This window comes from Rhinopithecus bieti, unplaced genomic scaffold (genome assembly GCF_001698545.2).
Source record: "Rhinopithecus bieti isolate Rb0 unplaced genomic scaffold, ASM169854v2 scaffold_5132, whole genome shotgun sequence".
NCBI lineage: Eukaryota > Metazoa > Chordata > Mammalia > Primates > Cercopithecidae > Rhinopithecus > Rhinopithecus bieti.
This window is the reverse complement of record NW_016804791.1, coordinates 2,739,110-2,760,110: the sequence shown is the minus strand read 5'-3', so window position 1 is coordinate 2,760,110 and position 21,001 is coordinate 2,739,110. Positions and strand designations below refer to the sequence as shown.

General features: G+C 38.7%; 1 protein-coding gene across 2 annotated transcripts in view; it reads left to right on the top strand.

The window, feature by feature from the left end:
• The window catches only part of SMYD3 (SET and MYND domain containing 3), a 594,032-nt gene that overhangs the window by 13,476 nt on the left and 559,555 nt on the right, over positions 1 to 21,001 (top strand). For both annotated transcript variants that reach the window (XM_017870421.1, XM_017870422.1), the window contains exons 2-4: positions 8,119 to 8,226; positions 14,474 to 14,531; positions 18,942 to 19,078. In XM_017870421.1, the coding sequence (XP_017725910.1) occupies positions 8,119 to 8,226; positions 14,474 to 14,531; positions 18,942 to 19,078 (303 nt within the window). The remainder of the gene's footprint in view (positions 1 to 8,118; positions 8,227 to 14,473; positions 14,532 to 18,941; positions 19,079 to 21,001) is intronic.

Below are 21,001 nucleotides of genomic sequence, written 5' to 3'. Positions count from 1 at the left end.
GTTTCATCTATTTAGTATATATAATGACCTCCTTTGTGATTTAGTTTAGCTCAGTGGTTTTTCAACTTTAGCTACTCATGGAATGCCCTTGTCTTGATCTGCTTTTGTGCTGCTGTTAACGGAGTCCCAAAGACTGGGTAGTTTATAAACAATAGAAATTTATTTGGCAGTGTTTCTGGAGGCTGGGAAGTCCAAGATTGAAGGATCACATCTGTAAGGACCTTCTTGCTGCATCCTAACATGGCGGAAGGTATCACGTGACAGGAGCATGCTCCTGAGGGGAACAAAAAAGGCCGGACTCGCTTTTATAACAAACCCACTGTTGTAATAGTGACATTAATCAGTTCATGAGCGCTGAGCTACGGAAAGAGCCCGCCTCTCAACGTGTTGCACTGGGAATTACGTTTCCAGCACATGAACTTTGAGGTACACGTTGAAACCACAGCAGCCCTGCAGTGGGACGCTTGATTCTATCTCATGGGTACTGTCAGAATCCCTAGGCTGGGTCTTAGGCTCTGTGTTTAAAATACATTCTTGTGTATGTGTGTGGCATGTATAACTGTGTAGCATTGTTCCAGATCTGGGCTTCTCGGCTCTTTTCAGACCCAACTCCCCGTTTGTGTGAGAAATATTTTATTGCCCTCTCTACTATCTTGAAATTATACAGGTAATGCAATGTATCTAGTTACATATTTTCAAAACATTAATATAATGCCATAATTGGAATATAAGGAAAAGAAACTGAAAACCTATGATAAAATAATATGTATTTTAGTATGTAAATGCTGAGGTGTGATTAGACTGGAAGACATCATTAGTCACATATTTGCACCTATACATAGAGTCAGTGTGAGAAGGGAAGTAGAGATGCGGGTCAGAAGGCATGCTGTATTGGTAATTCACATATTCTAAGTGGTGTTGCCTTCAGTGATATGACTTTAATTGAGTAATTTAGGTAAAATTCTTAAAATACAGTCTTCCTTTGATTTACCTAGAAAATTCAGTGCTGTTAGGATTATATAAAACAAACTCTTTGTTTTAAATGTAAAAGGAGATTTAGTTCTAGGCTAAGACAATTATAAACAAGTGTTCCACCTTCATAGAATTTCGTAGGACACTTAAAAGTTGCACTGGAGCCGGGCGCGGTGGCTCACGCCTGTCATCCCAGCACTTTGGGAGGCCGAGGCGGGCGGATCACGAGGTCAGGAGATCGAGACCATCCTGGTGAACACGGTGAAACCCTGTCTCTACTAAGGAAAAAAATCCAAAAAAATTAGCCGGGTGCGGTGATGGGCGCCTGTCGTCCCAGCTTCTCTGAGGCTGAGGCAGGAGAATGGCGTGAACCCGGGAGGTGGAGCTTGCAGTGAGTCCAGATCCTATTACTGCACTCCAGCCCGGGCGACAGAGCGAGACTGCGTCTCAAAAAACAAAATAAAATGTTGCATTGGATTTGGATAATTCTTCATTTTGTAGGACTGTCCTACACAGAACGTCTGACTCCTTTGGTTCCTGCTCATTAAGTCCCTGTAATTTTCCGTAAACATTGTGACAAATAAAATACCCCATAAATTTCTCAAACAACCCTCAAGATACGCGTCACTCCCATTGAGAACTATTGGCGTGGTTAATTAGTTTATGTTGTGAACTGTTGTGAATACTATGAAATACATTATGAAATGTATAGATTCTGAAGTTGTTTTTTGAGTGATGCCTACATTGAAAGAATTGCGTTATAGATGTCATTTCCTTTTTTTTTCCAGCATAAAACTCTTGTCTCCTTTTGTTTTGCTTCTTAATGCAATATTTTAATTTCCTTTGTCTCTCAAGCCAGTTTATGCTTATTGTACATCATTGTTAATTTTCAGCTATGATAACAGAAAATACAACAGCCAATGTTATCAGCAAAATCTTAATTATATCCTGTATTGGAATTAATGTAAGAAAATGGGAAAAAATGTAAATCACGAAGGTTGTCTTTTGAGAAATTGGCAAATATATATGGCAAATGTGTCATTGAGGTCTTGACCAAGGTTAGTTTGTTGAGTGAAGATAATGCCTTTTATTTTGTGTGATTGTCACGTTTTGCTTCAAAGTCAAAAGGGCTGCATAAAAGATTTCTTTGTAAGCCTTTTCTGTGGTATGCTTGTGTTTGTAACCCTAATGGTAAGATGTGATAGGTGAAGCTGAATGATAAATTTTAGCAGTTAATGTTTTAAAAGAAAAGGAATGGGCTGATACGTGGTACCAGATTACAGATCAATTTTAAGTGATATGATTGCTTTCTCTCTTTATACCTAAATGATCTGATTTGGCTTTTAGATGGAAATAATGAACATATTTTGCTGAAGCAAATGAGAAAATAAGTATGTTTTCAGGCAGTGATCTAGAAATAAGTTTAAGAAACATTTTGTCTAGTTTCTAGTTATTGTTGAGAAATAAGAGCTCAATATCAATTATGTTAAGGACCTAAAGTTGTTTTAACAGGAATTTCCCAAAATTTGGATGTTTCGTTCCAAATGTTGTCATCTAACTGATGAGTTGTTCATTGTCTGGTGTGCATTTTATAGTTATTTCACCCTGGTAAGCTGTCAGGAGGCCGAGCTGCTCAATTAGGTTTTAACAGAGGGGTTATGGCTAATCTCTTGTAGCTAAAATGACAATTGATTCAAATCTGCTCTTAAGCTCTTTTGCCTCAAATTATATCTGCCTTGTTTTGCTGAGTGCAAGCCCTGTTCAGCTGGACACAGGCATTTGAACAGAGCCTAAGGTACTTTCTGATAGACCCATTGGTACTGTGTTGTCTGTTCCTGCCTACACACTGTGTCCAGGAGAGCATCTGACAGGTTTCTCAGCTTCTAGAATCAAAGGAAAACTTCCGCCAAACTTATGGTTCTCCCTTCTATCAGTGAAAACCAAAAAAGTCCACACTCTTGTTTCTTGTGAGTGCAAATGAATGTAAATTTGTTAGCTTAACCCACTCACATGCAAAGACCGGGTGGGGAAAAAAAAAAATATATATATATANGAGGCTGGGAAGTCCAAGATTGAAGGATCACATCTGTAAGGACCTTCTTGCTGCATCCTAACATGGCGGAAGGTATCACGTGACAGGAGCATGCTCCTGAGGGGGAACAAAAAAGGCCGGACTCGCTTTTATAACAAACCCACTGTTGTAATAGTGACATTAATCAGTTCATGAGCGCTGAGCTACGGAAAGAGCCCGCCTCTCAACGTGTTGCACTGGGAATTACGTTTCCAGCACATGAACTTTGAGGTACACGTTGAAACCACAGCAGCCCTGCAGTGGGACGCTTGATTCTATCTCATGGGTACTGTCAGAATCCCTAGGCTGGGTCTTAGGCTCTGTGTTTAAAAATACATTCTTGTGTATGTGTGTGGCATGTATAACTGTGTAGCATTGTTCCAGATCTGGGCTTCTCGGCTCTTTTCAGACCCAACTCCCCGTTTGTGTGAGAAATATTTTTATTGCCCTCTCTACTATCTTGAAATTATACAGGTAATGCAATGTATCTAGTTACATATTTTCAAAACATTAATATAATGCCATAATTGGAATATAAGGAAGAAGAAACTGAAAACCTATGATAAAATAATATGTATTTTAGTATGTAAATGCTGAGGTGTGATTAGACTGGAAGACATCATTAGTCACATATTTGCACCTATACATAGAGTCAGTGTGAGAAGGGAAGTAGAGATGCGGGTCAGAAGGCATGCTGTATTGGTAATTCACATATTCTAAGTGGTGTTGCCTTCAGTGATATGACTTTAATTGAGTAATTTAGGTAAAATTCTTAAAATACAGTCTTCCTTTGATTTACCTAGAAAATTCAGTGCTGTTAGGATTATATAAAAACAAACTCTTTGTTTTTAAATGTAAAAGGAGATTTAGTTCTAGGCTAAGACAATTATAAACAAGTGTTCCACCTTCATAGAATTTCGTAGGACACTTAAAAGTTGCACTGGAGCCGGGCGCGGTGGCTCACGCCTGTCATCCCAGCACTTTGGGAGGCCGAGGCGGGCGGATCACGAGGTCAGGAGATCGAGACCATCCTGGTGAACACGGTGAAACCCTGTCTCTACTAAGGAAAAAAATCCAAAAAAATTAGCCGGGTGCGGTGATGGGCGCCTGTCGTCCCAGCTTCTCTGAGGCTGAGGCAGGAGAATGGCGTGAACCCGGGAGGTGGAGCTTGCAGTGAGTCCAGATCCTATTACTGCACTCCAGCCCGGGCGACAGAGCGAGACTGCGTCTCAAAAAACAAAAATAAAAATGTTGCATTGGATTTGGATAATTCTTCATTTTGTAGGACTGTCCTACACAGAACGTCTGACTCCTTTGGTTCCTGCTCATTAAGTCCCTGTAATTTTCCGTAAACATTGTGACAAATAAAAATACCCCCATAAATTTCTCAAACAACCCTCAAGATACGCGTCACTCCCATTGAGAACTATTGGCGTGGTTAATTAGTTTATGTTGTGAACTGTTGTGAATACTATGAAATACATTATGAAATGTATAGATTCTGAAGTTGTTTTTTGAGTGATGCCTACATTGAAAGAATTGCGTTATAGATGTCATTTCCTTTTTTTTTCCAGCATAAAACTCTTGTCTCCTTTTGTTTTTGCTTCTTAATGCAATATTTTAATTTCCTTTGTCTCTCAAGCCAGTTTATGCTTATTGTACATCATTGTTAATTTTCAGCTATGATAACAGAAAATACAACAGCCAATGTTATCAGCAAAATCTTAATTATATCCTGTATTGGAATTAATGTAAGAAAATGGGAAAAAATGTAAATCACGAAGGTTGTCTTTTGAGAAATTGGCAAATATATATGGCAAATGTGTCATTGAGGTCTTGACCAAGGTTAGTTTGTTGAGTGAAGATAATGCCTTTTATTTTTGTGTGATTGTCACGTTTTGCTTCAAAGTCAAAAGGGCTGCATAAAAAGATTTCTTTGTAAGCCTTTTCTGTGGTATGCTTGTGTTTGTAACCCTAATGGTAAGATGTGATAGGTGAAGCTGAATGATAAATTTTAGCAGTTAATGTTTTAAAAAGAAAAGGAATGGGCTGATACGTGGTACCAGATTACAGATCAATTTTAAGTGATATGATTGCTTTCTCTCTTTATACCTAAATGATCTGATTTGGCTTTTAGATGGAAATAATGAACATATTTTTGCTGAAGCAAATGAGAAAATAAGTATGTTTTCAGGCAGTGATCTAGAAATAAGTTTAAGAAACATTTTGTCTAGTTTCTAGTTATTGTTGAGAAATAAGAGCTCAATATCAATTATGTTAAGGACCTAAAGTTGTTTTAACAGGAATTTCCCAAAATTTGGATGTTTCGTTCCAAATGTTGTCATCTAACTGATGAGTTGTTCATTGTCTGGTGTGCATTTTATAGTTATTTCACCCTGGTAAGCTGTCAGGAGGCCGAGCTGCTCAATTAGGTTTTAACAGAGGGGTTATGGCTAATCTCTTGTAGCTAAAATGACAATTGATTCAAATCTGCTCTTAAGCTCTTTTGCCTCAAATTATATCTGCCTTGTTTTGCTGAGTGCAAGCCCTGTTCAGCTGGACACAGGCATTTGAACAGAGCCTAAGGTACTTTCTGATAGACCCATTGGTACTGTGTTGTCTGTTCCTGCCTACACACTGTGTCCAGGAGAGCATCTGACAGGTTTCTCAGCTTCTAGAATCAAAGGAAAACTTCCGCCAAACTTATGGTTCTCCCTTCTATCAGTGAAAAACCAAAAAAGTCCACACTCTTGTTTCTTGTGAGTGCAAATGAATGTAAATTTGTTAGCTTAACCCACTCACATGCAAAGACCGGGTGGGGGAAAAAAAAAAAATATATATATATATTTGTATAAAAAATATATATATATATATATATGTATATGTATAGGTATATCTGAGTCAGTGAATACCAACCTAACTTCCTAAAGGGTGACAATAACAAGCATGGGAAACCGTGTTAAATAATTTATACACATTTCTTTAGTCCATTTAGAACCTTTAGGATGCTAAGTATATTTTGAATCTCTAAGTAGGGTCAACATGATATTGTGTTCTTCAAACTTACTTGACAATTGTACCATATATATTTTAGGCCTCTTACACACGTTGGTAGTTGCTAATTGCTAGTCCAGGACTAGCCCCCTGATCAACAGAAGCTTGCTGTTGCACTGAGTTGTCTTTTAATATTATGCCTTTCAGTGAGTACTGATATTAAAAGTCTCATGAAAGGCCATTATAGTTGTGAACTGTTGTTAAGGACATTGTTCAGTGTGTTGATTACCATTCTTGGAATAAATCCCTCCTGTGATTTAATCTTGGTGAAAATATTTATTTTTACTTTCTGTCAGTTGAGAATTACATAAACCATCATGCCTTCTTTTTTGCCTTGCTTGTGAGGCAACTGAAATAAATGTACAAACACTCAAATGTGGTGCACAAATTATTCAGCTCTCATGTTTAGCATGCTAAGAATTTTACTCTCTTTTATATTTAGGCAGTCTGATAGTGAGATATCAGCTTTTGAGCCTTTCTTTATCTTTAATAGAGGGATAATACCTACCATTTAGATTATTATGAAAATCAAACGAAACGTGCTTTGTTATTTGCTTAGTCATGTGTCTAGTACCTTGCAGAATGCTAAGTAGATGCTAGCATGCTTTCCTTTTTCCCCCTTCCATCATTTTAATATTTTCTGTTTCTGGTTTTGCAGTCTTAGTTCATACACATCTTTACTTTGAATCAGCTCGGTCTTGTTTAGAAGTGAGTGAAGTGTAAATACCAAAACGAAAGTTACCAACAGCACATTGAGAGGGTTGTCATAGAGGAAGTGAGGCAACTGTGAGTAGCATTGATGGAAGTTGTGACACACCTGTTAGAAACAATGTCTCCACCATTTGGGTTACTAAGAAATAGAAGACAGACAAAGCTGTCACCCAACAAGTTGACATGGATAGTTGTTCTGAGCAAAATACTGACTTGACATTGAACCTGAGTCACAGTTTTGAAGTAGCTGCAGCTCTTTTGAAACTTTTGGTTGTGCTATATGTTTCTACTGTAGGTGGAAGTGACAGCAGTCCCTTTAAGGAGGATTTTATAGACCCAGAAATTGGGGAGTAGATTTCTAATTTCTGAAATAAGAATGAGTAGGGGTATCAGGCCTTTCAGTAATGGAAATTCCAGTTTTCAGAATATAACATGAGAGACATTTGATTGAGGCTTCTTCTACTCACCAGGGCTACATATTAGATGACCTGGATTTTATTTCCATATGAAAGTGATTCTGTGTGAAAACAGCCATGGCCTTTCTGATCCAAGGCTCAGGGATAGTGTCCTTCCCTTCAGTCCGTTCATCCGTACGCTGGCAACTGACTCAGTGGTCTCTTTAGCCAGACCAGCACACGGCTAGGATCATGGCTTAGGTGACCGTGTAATTTGTCATCAAAACCAGAACTTTTCAGAGTGAAAAGGGGCACTATTAATATTTAAGCCAGGACATAGATACAAACCTAGACACATCCAGGACAAACTGGACATGGAATGATTTTAGCTAACAGCTCTTTTTATGTGGCTTTTAAAACAAAGAGGTTTAATATTTGGGGGTATGTTAGCCCTCCTGATATTTCTGTAGCAGCACAGGAATTCAGAAGGCTGTCATCCCGGTTTTGAGTCTTCTGAACCATGTGTTTTATTTTCGAATTTGGAGTGACATTTTCTTTTTGTATTCAAAATGACTATTGTTGAATCCTGTTTAATCAGTTCAGAGACCACCTTATACATATTAAGTAAGCTAGAATGGGTCTTTCTTTGGGCTTCACTAGCCAGGTAATAACCAGGGGACAAATGAAAGCACAGAGGTGCAACTGAAGCTTTTAATGTCCTTGCATAGGAATTGCATACTTGGCAAAGACTCATCCTGGATTATTTTCAGATTTAGAATATTGCTTTTATTTTCTATTGTGCACTTACATTTTGACTATTAAAATTTAATGTTCATGACTCTCGATGTTCAAAACCAGTATAATTGAAAGTTAAATTTTAGGTCACCTATGTTCTCCCCACTCTTGTCTTAATAGAAAAAAGCTTGGCCAGACCACAAACGGGAATGCAAATGCCTTAAAAGCTGCAAACCCAGATATCCTCCAGACTCCGTTCGACTTCTTGGCAGAGTTGTCTTCAAACTTGTGAGTATAAAACTCATGAAATATAGCTGGGTTTTGATTAAATGAGCATATGCAGTTGCATTTTCAGGTATACCTCAGAGATGTTGCAGGTTCAGTTTCAGACCACCACAATAAAGCAAATATTGCAATAAAATGAGTCTCACAAATTTTTTGGCTTCCCAGTAAATATAAAAGTTATGTGGACATTACACTGTAGTCTATTAAGTGTGCAATAGCATTATGCCAACAGAAACAATGTACATACCTTCATTAAAAAATACATTTCTAAAAGTGCTAAGGATCGTTAGAGCCTTCCGTGCATCGTCATCTTTTCTCTGGTGGATGTTGATGGCTGCTAACTGATCAAGTGGTGGTTGCTGAAGTTCAGGGTGGCTGTGGCAATTTCTTAAAATAAGACAACAGTCGAATTTGCCGCCTTGATTGCCTCTTCCTTTTGCAAATGATATCACTGTAACATACGATACCTCACAGCATCATCACCAGGAGTAGGTTCCATCTCAAGAAACCACTTTCTGTGTTCGTTCATAAGAAGCAACTCCTCATCTTTTCAAGTTTTATCATGAGATTGCAGAAAATCAGTTACTTCTTCAGGTTCTACTTCTCTCTGTTTTTAAAAAAAGTTTTAGCTTCTATTTTAGATTCAGGGGTACATGTGCAGATTTGTTGCATGGGTGTATTGCATGATGCTGAGGTTTGGGGCATGATGGATGCCATCACCGAGGTAGTGAGCATGGTACCCAGTAGCTAGTTTTTCATCCCTTGCCCACTTCCTGCTCCTTACCTGCTCCTTGCATCCCCCAGTGTCTGTTATTCCCATCTTTGTGTCCGTGTCCACCCAATATTTAGCTCTCAGTTATAAGTGAAAACCTGTGGTATTTGGTTTTCTGTTTCTGTGTTAATTCACTTAAGATAATGCCCTCCAACTGCATTCATGTTGCTCCAAAAGACATGACTTCACTCTTTTTCATGGTTGCGTAATATTTCATAGTGTTTATGTATTACATTTTCTTTATCCGTTTTACTGTTAATGGGCACCTAGATTGATTCCATGCCTTTGCTATTGTGAATAGCACTGTGATGAACGTATGAGTACATGCATCTTTTTGGCAGAGTGACGTATTTTCCTTTGGATATATACCCAATAATGGCATTGCTGAGTTGAATGGTGACTCTCTGAGAAATCTCCGAACTGCTTTCCACAGCAGCTGAATTAGATACATTCCCACGGACAGTGTTCCCTTTTCTCTGCAGCCTCGCCAGCCTGTTTTAGTTTTTGATTCAATAATAGCCACTCTGACTGGTATGAGATGGTATCTCATTGTGGTTTTGATTTGCACTTCTCTGATGATTAGTAACGTAGAGCATTTTTCCTATGTTTTTTGGCCAGTCGTATGTCGTCTTTTGAGAAGTGTCTGTTCTTGTCCTTTGCCCACTTTTATTTTACTTTTGAGACAGGGTCTCACTCTGTTGCCCCAGGCTGAAGTGCAGTGGCGTGATCATGGCTCACTGCAGCCTCAAGCTCTGGGGCTCAAGCAATCCTCCTTCCTCAGCTTTCCGAGTAGCTGGGGCCACAGGTGCCCGCCACCACGCCCAACTAGTTTTTGTGTTTTTTCCTTTTTTTTTTTTTGGAAAGACGAAATTTCATCATGTTTCCCAGGCCGGTCTTAAACTCCTGGGCTCAAGAAAGTCTCCCACCTTGGCCTCCCAAAGTGCTGGGATTATATAGGTGTGAGCCACTGTGGTGGCTCTTTGTCCACTTTTTAATGAGGTTGTTTGTTTTTTACTTGGTGAGTTGCTTAAGTTCCTTATAGATTCTGGATATTAGACCTTTGTTGGCTGCATAGTTTGTGAATATTTTCTTTGATTTTGTAAGTTGTCTGTTTATCTGTTGCAAGTTTCTTTTGCTGTGTGGGAGCTCTTTAGTTTAATTAGGTCCCACTTGTCAATTTTGTTTTTGTTGCAATTGCTTTTGAGGACTTAAGTCATAAATTCTTTCCCAGGACTCATGTGTAGAAAGGTATTTCCTAGGTTTTCGTGTTGATTCCAGTTCCTTTGTTCTTTCCATCACATCCACAGTTTCTTTCTCTATTTCAGTTCCTTTTTTCTTTCCATCACATCTACAATTACTTCCTCTACTGAAGTCTTGACTCCTCAGTGTTATCCACGAAGGTTGGAATCAAGTTCTTCTGAACTCCTGTTCATGTTGATGTTTTGACCTCCCATGATTTACAAATATTCTTAATGGCATTTAGAATTGTGAATCATTTACAGAAGGTTTTAAAATTTACTTTGTCCAGATCCATGAGAGGAATCAGTATTTGTGGCAGCTATAGCCTAATGGAATACAGTTTTAAAATAAGACTTGAAAGTCAAAATGATTCCTTGATTCATGGGCTGCAGCATGACGGTCGTGTTAGCAGGCATGAAAACGACATTTGAGTTTTTAAATATCTCTATTAGAGCTATTGGGTGACCAGATGCCTTGTCAATGAGCAGTAACATTTTAAAGGGAATCTTTTTTACTGAGCAGTAAGTCTCAACTGTGGACTTAAAATATTCAGTAAACCATGCTGTAACAGATATGCTGTCATCTGCGCTTTGTTGTTCCATTGGTAGAGCACAGGCGAAGTAGATTTACCACAAATAGTAAGGGCCCTAGCATTTTAGGAATGGTAAATGAGCCCTGGCTTCAACCTAAAGTCCCCAGCTGCATTAGTCCCTAAAAAAAGTCCACTTGCCATTACTGGGTATATACCCAAAGGATTATAAATCATGCTGCTATAAAGACACATGCACACGTATGTTTATTGCGGCACTATTCACAATAGCAAAGACTTGGAACCAACCCAAATGTCCATCAATGACAGACTGGATTAAGAAAATGTGGCACACATACACCATGGAATACTATGCAGCCATAAAAAGGATGAGTTCATGTCCTTTGTAGGGACATGGACGCATGGACGCAGCTGGAAACCATCATTGTCAGCAAACTATCACAAGGACAAAAAACCAAACACCGCATGTTCTCACTCACAGGTGGGAACTGAACAGTGAGATCACTTGGACACAGGAAGGGGAACATCACACACCGGGTCCTACTGTGGGGAGGGGGGAAGGGGGAGGAATAGCGTTAGGAGATATACCTAATGTAAATGATGAGTTAATGGGTGCAGCACACTAGCATGGCACACGTATACATATGTAACAAACCTGTAAGTTGTGCACATGTACCCTAGAACTTAAAGTATAATAACAATAAAAAAAAAAAGCCCACTTGTTCTTTGAAGCCAGGCATCGAATTCTCTCTGGCTATGAAAGTCCTAAATGACATCCTCCAATATAAGACTGTTTCATCTACATGAAAAATCTGTTGTTTAGTGTAGCCAAATTCAGTTATTTTTGTCAGGTCTCCTGGATCATTTGCTGCAGCTTCTATATAGCACTTGCTGCTGCACCTTGCACTTTTTTGAATTATGCGGCCCCTACACGGCATGTTCTCACTCACAGGAGGTAACTGAACAATGAGATCACTTGGACACAGGAAGGGGAGCATCACACACCGGGTCCTACTGTGGGGAGGGGGGAAGGGGAGGAATAGCGTTAGGAGATATACCTAATGTAAATGATGAGTTAATGGGTGCAGCACACTAGCATGGCACACGTATACATATGTAACAAACCTGTAAGTTGTGCACATGTACCCTAGAACTTAAAGTATAATAACAATAAAAAAAAAAAGCCCACTTGTTCTTTGAAGCCAGGCATCGAATTCTCTCTGGCTATGAAAGTCCTAAATGACATCCTCCAATATAAGACTGTTTCATCTACATGAAAATCTGTTGTTTAGTGTAGCCAAATTCAGTTATTTTTGTCAGGTCTCCTGGATCATTTGCTGCAGCTTCTATATAGCACTTGCTGCTGCACCTTGCACTTTTTTGAATTATGCATGTATGCATGTATGTATGTATGTTTTCAGATGGAGTCTTGCTTTGTCACCCAGGCTGGGGTGCAGTGGCATGATCCTGGCTCACTGCAACCTCCGCCTCTTAGGCTCAAGTGATTCTCCTGCCTCAGCCTCCTGAGTAGCTGGGACTAAAGGCGCTCACCACCATGTCTGGCTAATGTTTTTGTACTTTTAGTAGAGACGGGGTTTTACCATGTTGGCCAGGCTGGTCTCAAGCTCCTGACCTCCGGTGATCTGCCCGCCTTGGCCTCCCGAAGTGCTGGGATGATGGGCGTGAGCCACTGCGCCTGGCCACCTTGTGCTTTTGTGTTATGGAGATGGCTTCTTTCCTTAAACCTTATGAACCAACCTCTGTTAACTTCCAGCATTTCTTCTGCAATTTTCTCCCCTCTCTGAGCCTTCATAGAATTGAAGCAAGCTAGGGCTTTCCCCTGGATGAGGCTTTGGCTCACGGGAATATTGTGGCTGTTTTGATCTTCCATCCAGGCCACTCAGACTTTCTCTAGATCAGCAATAAGGCTTTCGTGCATTCTTATCACTCACTCATGTGTTCATGGGAGTAGCTCTTTTTGTTTTCTTTCAGAACTCTCCCTTGTATTGACAACTTGGCTGTTTGGTGCAAGAGACCTGACTTATGGTCTATTATCTGCTTTCAGTATCTCTTTCTCACTAAGCTTACTCATTTCTAGCTTTTGATTTCAAATGAGAGATGTGCGACTCATCCTTTCACTTATAGGTCATTGTAAAGTTATTAATTGGCCTAATTTCAATATTGTTGTGTCAGAAAATACAGAGGCCTGAGGAGAGGGAAGAGATAGGGGAATAGCCAGACAGTGGGAAGAGCCGGTCGGCAGAGCAGTGACAACACACACAACGTTTATTGATTAAGTTTGTGGTCTTATATGGGGATGGTTTGTGGTACCCCAAAACAATTACAGTAGTAACATTAAAGATCTCTGATCACAGGTCACAGTAACAGATACAATAATAAGAAAACGTTTGAAATACTGTGAGAATTCCAAAATGTCGCACATAGACACAAAGTGTGCACATGTTGTTAGAAAAATGGCATCGATAGACTTGCTTGATGATGTAAACCTTCAGTGTAATGTCTGAAAAGCATGATAAAGTGAAGTATGAGAAAATGAGGTATGCCTGTGTTATTCCTATTTAAGTCTGAAATTAACCCCATGTTAATGTAGAAGGTAGATTATTCCAGGGAATGTCTTAAGACAAAAAAATTTGTTCTTTTCCTGTTAATCACGGAATCCGTAGCAGTGAAGAAATGCACAGCCTCTCTTTGAAGGCCCTGCTGTCTTCTTGTGGGAATAAAGATGGAGGAGGTTCTGTATTTGCGATATGAGATGGCAGTAATCTCTGTTACATTGCCTTTATGACTTGGCTATTGTGAACTAATGCACAGGGCAAGTATGTCATTTTCTACTTGCCTCTTCAAGGAAGATATCCATAGATAATTAGTATTAACTGGAAGAGTACTTATCTTTTTTTTTTCCTAGAATTCCTTGAAGTGATTTCTTCGGCCCTTTTTCGTAAGTGGCAAAATAGTAAACTCTGTGAAATCCTGCTGTGGTGAAGCCTTTCAGATTTTTTCACCCGTCTTTAGCGTGAATATCTTTCTCAAATTATTGTAGGCTCCCAATTTGTTCTTCCCTTTTTTTTCTTTTTTGAGACAGGGACTTGGTCTGTTACCCAGGCTGGAGTATAGTAGCATGATCACAGCTCATTGCAAGCTTGAACTGCAGGGCTCAAGTGATTCTCCCTCCTCAGCCTGCTGAGTAGCTGGGACTACAGGTGCATGCCACCATGCCTGGCTAATTTTTGTATGTTTTGTAGGCATAGGGTTTTGCCATGTTGCCCAGGCTGGCCTTGATCTTCTGGGTTAAAGCAATCTGCCTGCCTTGGCCTCCCAAAGTACTGGGGAATTATAGGTGTGAGCTCCCATGCCCCACCTTTTCCTATTGTTTACTGACTCTTGGCCAGTATACAATTTCATAGAGTTTTACGAATATAAAAATATGGGAACTTCTTGTACAACAGTTTTGCATTTGGAGATTAAACTGTTGAGTGAAGATACAAGTTAGATTTTTATTTTAAAGTTGTTGATTAATTCGGCCTAATAAGAATGATGAATAGAAAGAATATATAGAAAATGTTCTTTTTGATAGACTTCCATTTAAATATATAAAGTTACTCAAACGTATTTGTTTATATATTGGAACACTTGAAATTTTATTGGCGTTTTCCCCCTTTCCTTCACAGATGGATGGAACACCTTCAGAATCAGAGAAGCTTTACTCATTTTATGATCTGGAGTCAAGTAAGTGATTATCTATCAGCATCTTAAAAAAAATTTCTGTGATTTGTTTGCCGAGTTGGTGAACGGATTTATTTTAACTTTGTTTTTCTGTTTCTTTATAATGTGATGCAAACCTAACAAGATTTATTTTTATATACAACTGTCACTCTGATTTATTCCACTTATTCCGGAGTAGCTCTGTCCTGATAGGGGTTAGTAAAGCACCATAAAGATGTTCAGGTTAGATGGGGTAGTGTAACCATTAGGAGTGCGGTGGTGCGATCTCAGCTCACTGCAAGCTCCGCCTCCCGGGTTCACGCCATTCTCCTGCCTCAGCCTCCTGAGTAGCTGGGACTACAGGCGCCGCCACCTCACCCGGCTAAGTTTTTTGTATTTTTAGTAGAGACGGGGTTTCACCGTGTTAGCCAGGATGGTCTCGATCTCCTGACCTCGTGATCCTCCCGCCTCGGCCTCCCAAAGTGCTGGGATTGCAGGCGTGAGCCACCGCACCTGGCCAATGAAATAATTTTTCTTGTTTTTTTTCCTGCCTGTTTCCCTTCTTCTCTCTCTTAATTTCCTGTTCTGGTTTCTTTTTGATGTCAGAGAAGAGTGGTTTAGTGAACAGGGGGAGTCCACGGAGCTTTTAGGGTTCCTGATCTTTTAGATATTAAGGAAGGTAAAAGGTACAGATGACTCAGTCTCCATGGCAGTGGTGAGCATCGTTCTTCTCTGAAACTACCACGTAGGTAGCCACCTTCTTGGGATGACTTAAAAAGCTTCCCATATCTGAGTGTTAAGCAAAGGTAGGCTTCATTTTGCTTTCGTATTGGCACAGATCCTTTTCATTGAGGTTGCAAGTGATTTCAACTCAAAACTAGCCAGGGCACATAGAGTAAATTTGCTGCACAGTTCAATACTTCTGGATGGAGACAAGAAGATGAACTAGTACAGACTTATATAAGGTTGTGGGGTCCTAAGTTCCCATGACAATAAATTATTATTTAAGACATCATTGGGTTAATTATTCTGTCAAATAAGTAATCGAAAGAATATGCATAGACATTAGCAACAGAGTTATGCTATAGTTCAACTTGATGTATCTTTTCAAGTTTTAAAAGACAGCGAAGTATTTAAATTTTCTTGTTATATTTTACTGCTAGATAATTAACATCTGTTACCATGGGTTTTACTCTACATTGGCTCTTCTCAGTACTAGTGTCATACACATGACCTTAAGTGAAATACTCTCAAACGTTAGTGATTGACCTGTTACATACTTTTAGCCTTAACACCCCATTTGTGGTATAATTGAAAATGATATTTAAAAATGATATTGTTTATTCAGCTCAGATAACTTGAAGTTGAAATTGCTTTGCTTGATCCCTGTTCTATTCATGCTGTACTAACCACATGACAAATTTAACCTATTTGAACTTTATCTGAACTTTTTAGTTCTCATTTTCTGTCTTTTTACCTTAGAGGTGATGCTATTTATTAGTTTAGTCATGACCTAGTTGTACATTATTTCATGGAAAAGTCTGCTTCACTTTACTGACTTAATATGAACTTATAATTGTGTGTGTGTGTGTACAGAATGATACAGAAAATCTGGTGGCGCACAACCTTACATGAACTTATAATTGTGTGTGTGTGTACAGAATGATACAGAAAATCTGGTGGCGCACAACCTTACATGAACTTATAATTGTGTGTGTGTACAGAATGATACAGAAAATCTGGTAGCGCACAACCTTACATGAACTTATAATTGTGTGTGTGTGTACAGAATGATACAGAAAATCTGGTGGCGCACAACCTTACATGAACTTATAATTGTGTGTGTGTGTGTGTACAGAATGATACAGAAAATCTGGTGGCGCACAACCTTACATGAACTTATAATTGTGTGTGTGTGTACAGAATGATACAGAAAATCTGGTGGCGCACAACCTTACATGAACTTATAATTGTGTGTGTGTGTACAGAATGATACAGAAAATCTGGTGGCGCACAACCTTACATGAACTTATAATTGTGTGTGTGTGTACAGAATGATACAGAAAATCTGGTGGCGCACAACCTTACATGAACTTATAATTGTGTGTGTGTGTACAGAATGATACAGAAAATCTGGTGGCGCACAACCTTACATGAACTTATAATTGTGTGTGTGTGTACAGAATGATACAGAAAATCTGGTGGCGCACAACCTTACATGAACTTATAATTGTGTGTGTGTGTACAGAATGATACAGAAAATCTGGTGGCGCACAACCTTACATGAACTTATAATTGTGTGTGTGTGTACAGAATGATACAGAAAATCTGGTGGCGCACAACCTTACATGAACTTATAATTGTGTGTGTGTGTACAGAATGATACAGAAAATCTGGTGGCGCACAACCTTACATGAACTTATAATTGTGTGTGTGTGTACAGAATGATACAGAAAATCTGGTGGCGCACAACCTTACATGAACTTATAATTGTGTGTGTGTGTACAGAATGATACAGAAAATCTGGTGGCGCACAACCTTACATGAACTTATAATTGTGTGTGTGTGTACAGAATGATACAGAAAATCTGGTGGCGCACAACCTTACATGAACTTATAATTGTGTGTGTGTGTACAGAATGATACAGAAAATCTGGTGGCGCACAACCTTACATGAACTTATAATTGTGTGTGTGTGTACAGAATGATACAGAAAATCTGGTGGCGCACAACCTTACATGAACTTATAATTGTGTGTGTGTGTACAGAATGATACAGAAAATCTGGTGGCGCACAACCTTACATGAACTTATAATTGTGTGTGTGTGTACAGAATGATACAGAAAATCTGGTGGCGCACAACCTTACATGAACTTATAATTGTGTGTGTGTGTACAGAATGATACAGAAAATCTGGTGGCGCACAACCTTACATGAACTTATAATTGTGTGTGTGTGTACAGAATGATACAGAAAATCTGGTGGCGCACAACCTTACATGAACTTATAATTGTGTGTGTGTGTACAGAATGATACAGAAAATCTGGTGGCGCACAACCTTACATGAACTTATAATTGTGTGTGTGTGTACAGAATGATACAGAAAATCTGGTGGCGCACAACCTTACATGAACTTATAATTGTGTGTGTGTGTACAGAATGATACAGAAAATCTGGTGGCGCACAACCTTACATGAACTTATAATTGTGTGTGTGTGTACAGAATGATACAGAAAATCTGGTGGCGCACAACCTTACATGAACTTATAATTGTGTGTGTGTGTACAGAATGATACAGAAAATCTGGTGGCGCACAACCTTACATGAACTTATAATTGTGTGTGTGTGTACAGAATGATACAGAAAATCTGGTGGCGCACAACCTTACATGAACTTATAATTGTGTGTGTGTGTACAGAATGATACAGAAAATCTGGTGGCGCACAACCTTACATGAACTTATAATTGTGTGTGTGTGTACAGAATGATACAGAAAATCTGGTGGCGCACAACCTTACATGAACTTATAATTGTGTGTGTGTGTACAGAATGATACAGAAAATCTGGTGGCGCACAACCTTACATGAACTTATAATTGTGTGTGTGTGTACAGAATGATACAGAAAATCTGGTGGCGCACAACCTTACATGAACTTATAATTGTGTGTGTGTGTACAGAATGATACAGAAAATCTGGTGGCGCACAACCTTACATGAACTTATAATTGTGTGTGTGTGTACAGAATGATACAGAAAATCTGGTGGCGCACAACCTTACATGAACTTATAATTGTGTGTGTGTGTACAGAATGATACAGAAAATCTGGTGGCGCACAACCTTACATGAACTTATAATTGTGTGTGTGTGTACAGAATGATACAGAAAATCTGGTGGCGCACAACCTTACATGAACTTATAATTGTGTGTGTGTGTACAGAATGATACAGAAAATCTGGTGGCGCACAACCTTACATGAACTTATAATTGTGTGTGTGTGTACAGAATGATACAGAAAATCTGGTGGCGCACAACCTTACATGAACTTATAATTGTGTGTGTGTACAGAATGATACAGAAAATCTGGTGGCGCACAACCTTACATGAACTTATAATTGTGTGTGTGTGTGTACAGAATGATACAGAAAATCTGGTAGCGCACAACCTTACTGATTTTGGTTTTAATGCTTTTCCATATGCACACTTATGTTTTGATAGGTGTTTCATCTTACATTGCAGACAAATTTGGCAGAATTTAATTGATAACATATGCATCATTTTTAGTTGGCAAAAGATAAAACAATATGTATTTGCTCTTTGTCAGAATCCAATGTAAGGTAGGAAATATCTGGTTTAACAGCCAGCATTGAACACTTGAAAATTATCCTTTAAAAGTTTACTTTCAGATTGTGCTATTTATTTTTTCTTTAAAAAAGATATTAACAAACTGACTGAAGATAAGAAAGAGGGCCTCAGGCAACTTGTAATGACATTTCAACATTTCATGAGAGAAGAAATACAGGATGCCTCTCAGCTGCCACCTGCCTTTGACCTTTCTGAAGCCTTTGCAAAAGTAAGTGTTAAGTTTGCTCTCTTTGCTAATTCCGTACATCAACCATTCGCTCCTTATTTTGTCGTTGGTTACAAAAAAGTCGAGAATCTTGACAGGAAATTCAAGACCTTAATGCCTTGTATTACTCCCTTATCATAGTGAGTAGAGAATGAGAGAATGTATTGTGTGCATTGAAAAGGGTATGAATTTTTCTGTTTTATTAATATTCTTGTTATTGCCTGAGTATGTTCATTGTCAGTTCTCAAAGTGTACCCTTGGAAGAAAGAGTATGCTTTCTTTTCTAAGAAGAGCATACTCCATTATTTTTTATGAATGGACTTGTTTGCCATTGCATTGCATTCATTGAGCTTTACAGTGGTGGTTTAAGCATAGAGCCTGTCTTTGAAAAGAAAAATTTATTGAAATCTGTTTCTTTTCTTTTCTTTTTTGTTTTAAGACAGAGTCTCGCTCTGTCGCCCAGGCTTGAGTGTAGTGGCACGATCTCGGCTCACTGCAATCTCCGCCTCCCTGAATCAAGCGAGTCTCATGCCTCAGCATTCCGAGTAGCCGGGATTACAGGCGTGAGCCACCACGCCCAGCTAATTTTTTTTTTTCTGTTTGTAGAGACGAGGTTTCACCATGTTGCCTAGGCTGGTCTTGAACTCCTGACCTCAGGTGATCCGCCCACCTTGGCCTCCCAAAGTCCTGGGATTACAGGGGTGAACTACCACGCCCGGCCTCCTGAAGTTTTTTTAAAAAAATGATTCCGAGGGTTTATCTTGGCCTACGGAGGAAGAGCGCGATGATTGATTCTTTTTTTTTTTTCTTTTCTTCACGAGCCCATAGGTATGAAATGATTGATTCTTGATGTTTACCCCGGGATAGGGATGACAGAAACACTCCCCTCACTGCTGTGGATCTGCTGGCCTCACTTTCTCAGATCGTGTGTTTGCATTTGTTCTAATGTTGATCACAATTTAATAACAAGTAAAACTTTACTTTTGACAATTTTGCCACTTATTTTGTAGTTTGTAAGCACACATTTAAAGATAGATTTATGTCATTAATATTTTAAGGCATGTTTTAAAATTTACTGTTTTCTGAAAAATTAAATGTAATTGGTTTGATTGCTGGAGATTGATTCTAGGTTTTCTCAAACGTATTTTATTCTGTATGGTACATTTTATGATTTTCTGATTAATGTCATCTTAGCATTATATTCTGGTTTATCTATAATTTAAAATTGATTTCTAAATTTATCGGTTACTTACAGTGCATCTGAAAACTTTCTCATGTATTTCATATGCTTCTGAAAATTATAACCTATAGAAGTATCGTGTACAGTGCACAAGGCTCTTTTCTTGTTAAACACTACAAACACGATCACCTACTGAAAGATAAAAATATACCTTGTGATGATTGTTACCTCATTGCTAGTGTTAAGTTTGTGGCTATTCTGTGGTAATTATTTCTATTGTTGGAAAATGTTCCAGTGATAATTACTGATGTTATTAATATCCATGAAAAATATTTTAAAATACTTTCTATTGCTACTTATAAAATGTGAATTACTATCCCAGTTATTCTTTCTTTCTAAAGATTTTAGTCTCATGTATTTTATAATGAAATTCTCTCCATGTTGTATGGGGGGAATTCTGTTGCTCTGATTAAGTGGACCAGTTTTTAATACTGTGCTTACCCTTCTCACATCGTATTTGTTATTGCTAGAAAAGTAGCACATATGCAGTTTTGAGATTTTGGGGTATCACTGGCCTTAGATGTGTCATTTCTGCATTAAAATATGGGTTAGTAATCAGAGGAAAGCAACCAACAGCCTATGGCTTCTGTACTTCCTGGTGAAAGTTTTGTTAATGTTTTAATTTGTATTTTCTGCTTATAAATTTGTCCTTAAAAGAAATCACTCCCCTCCTTCCCGCCCCCCCC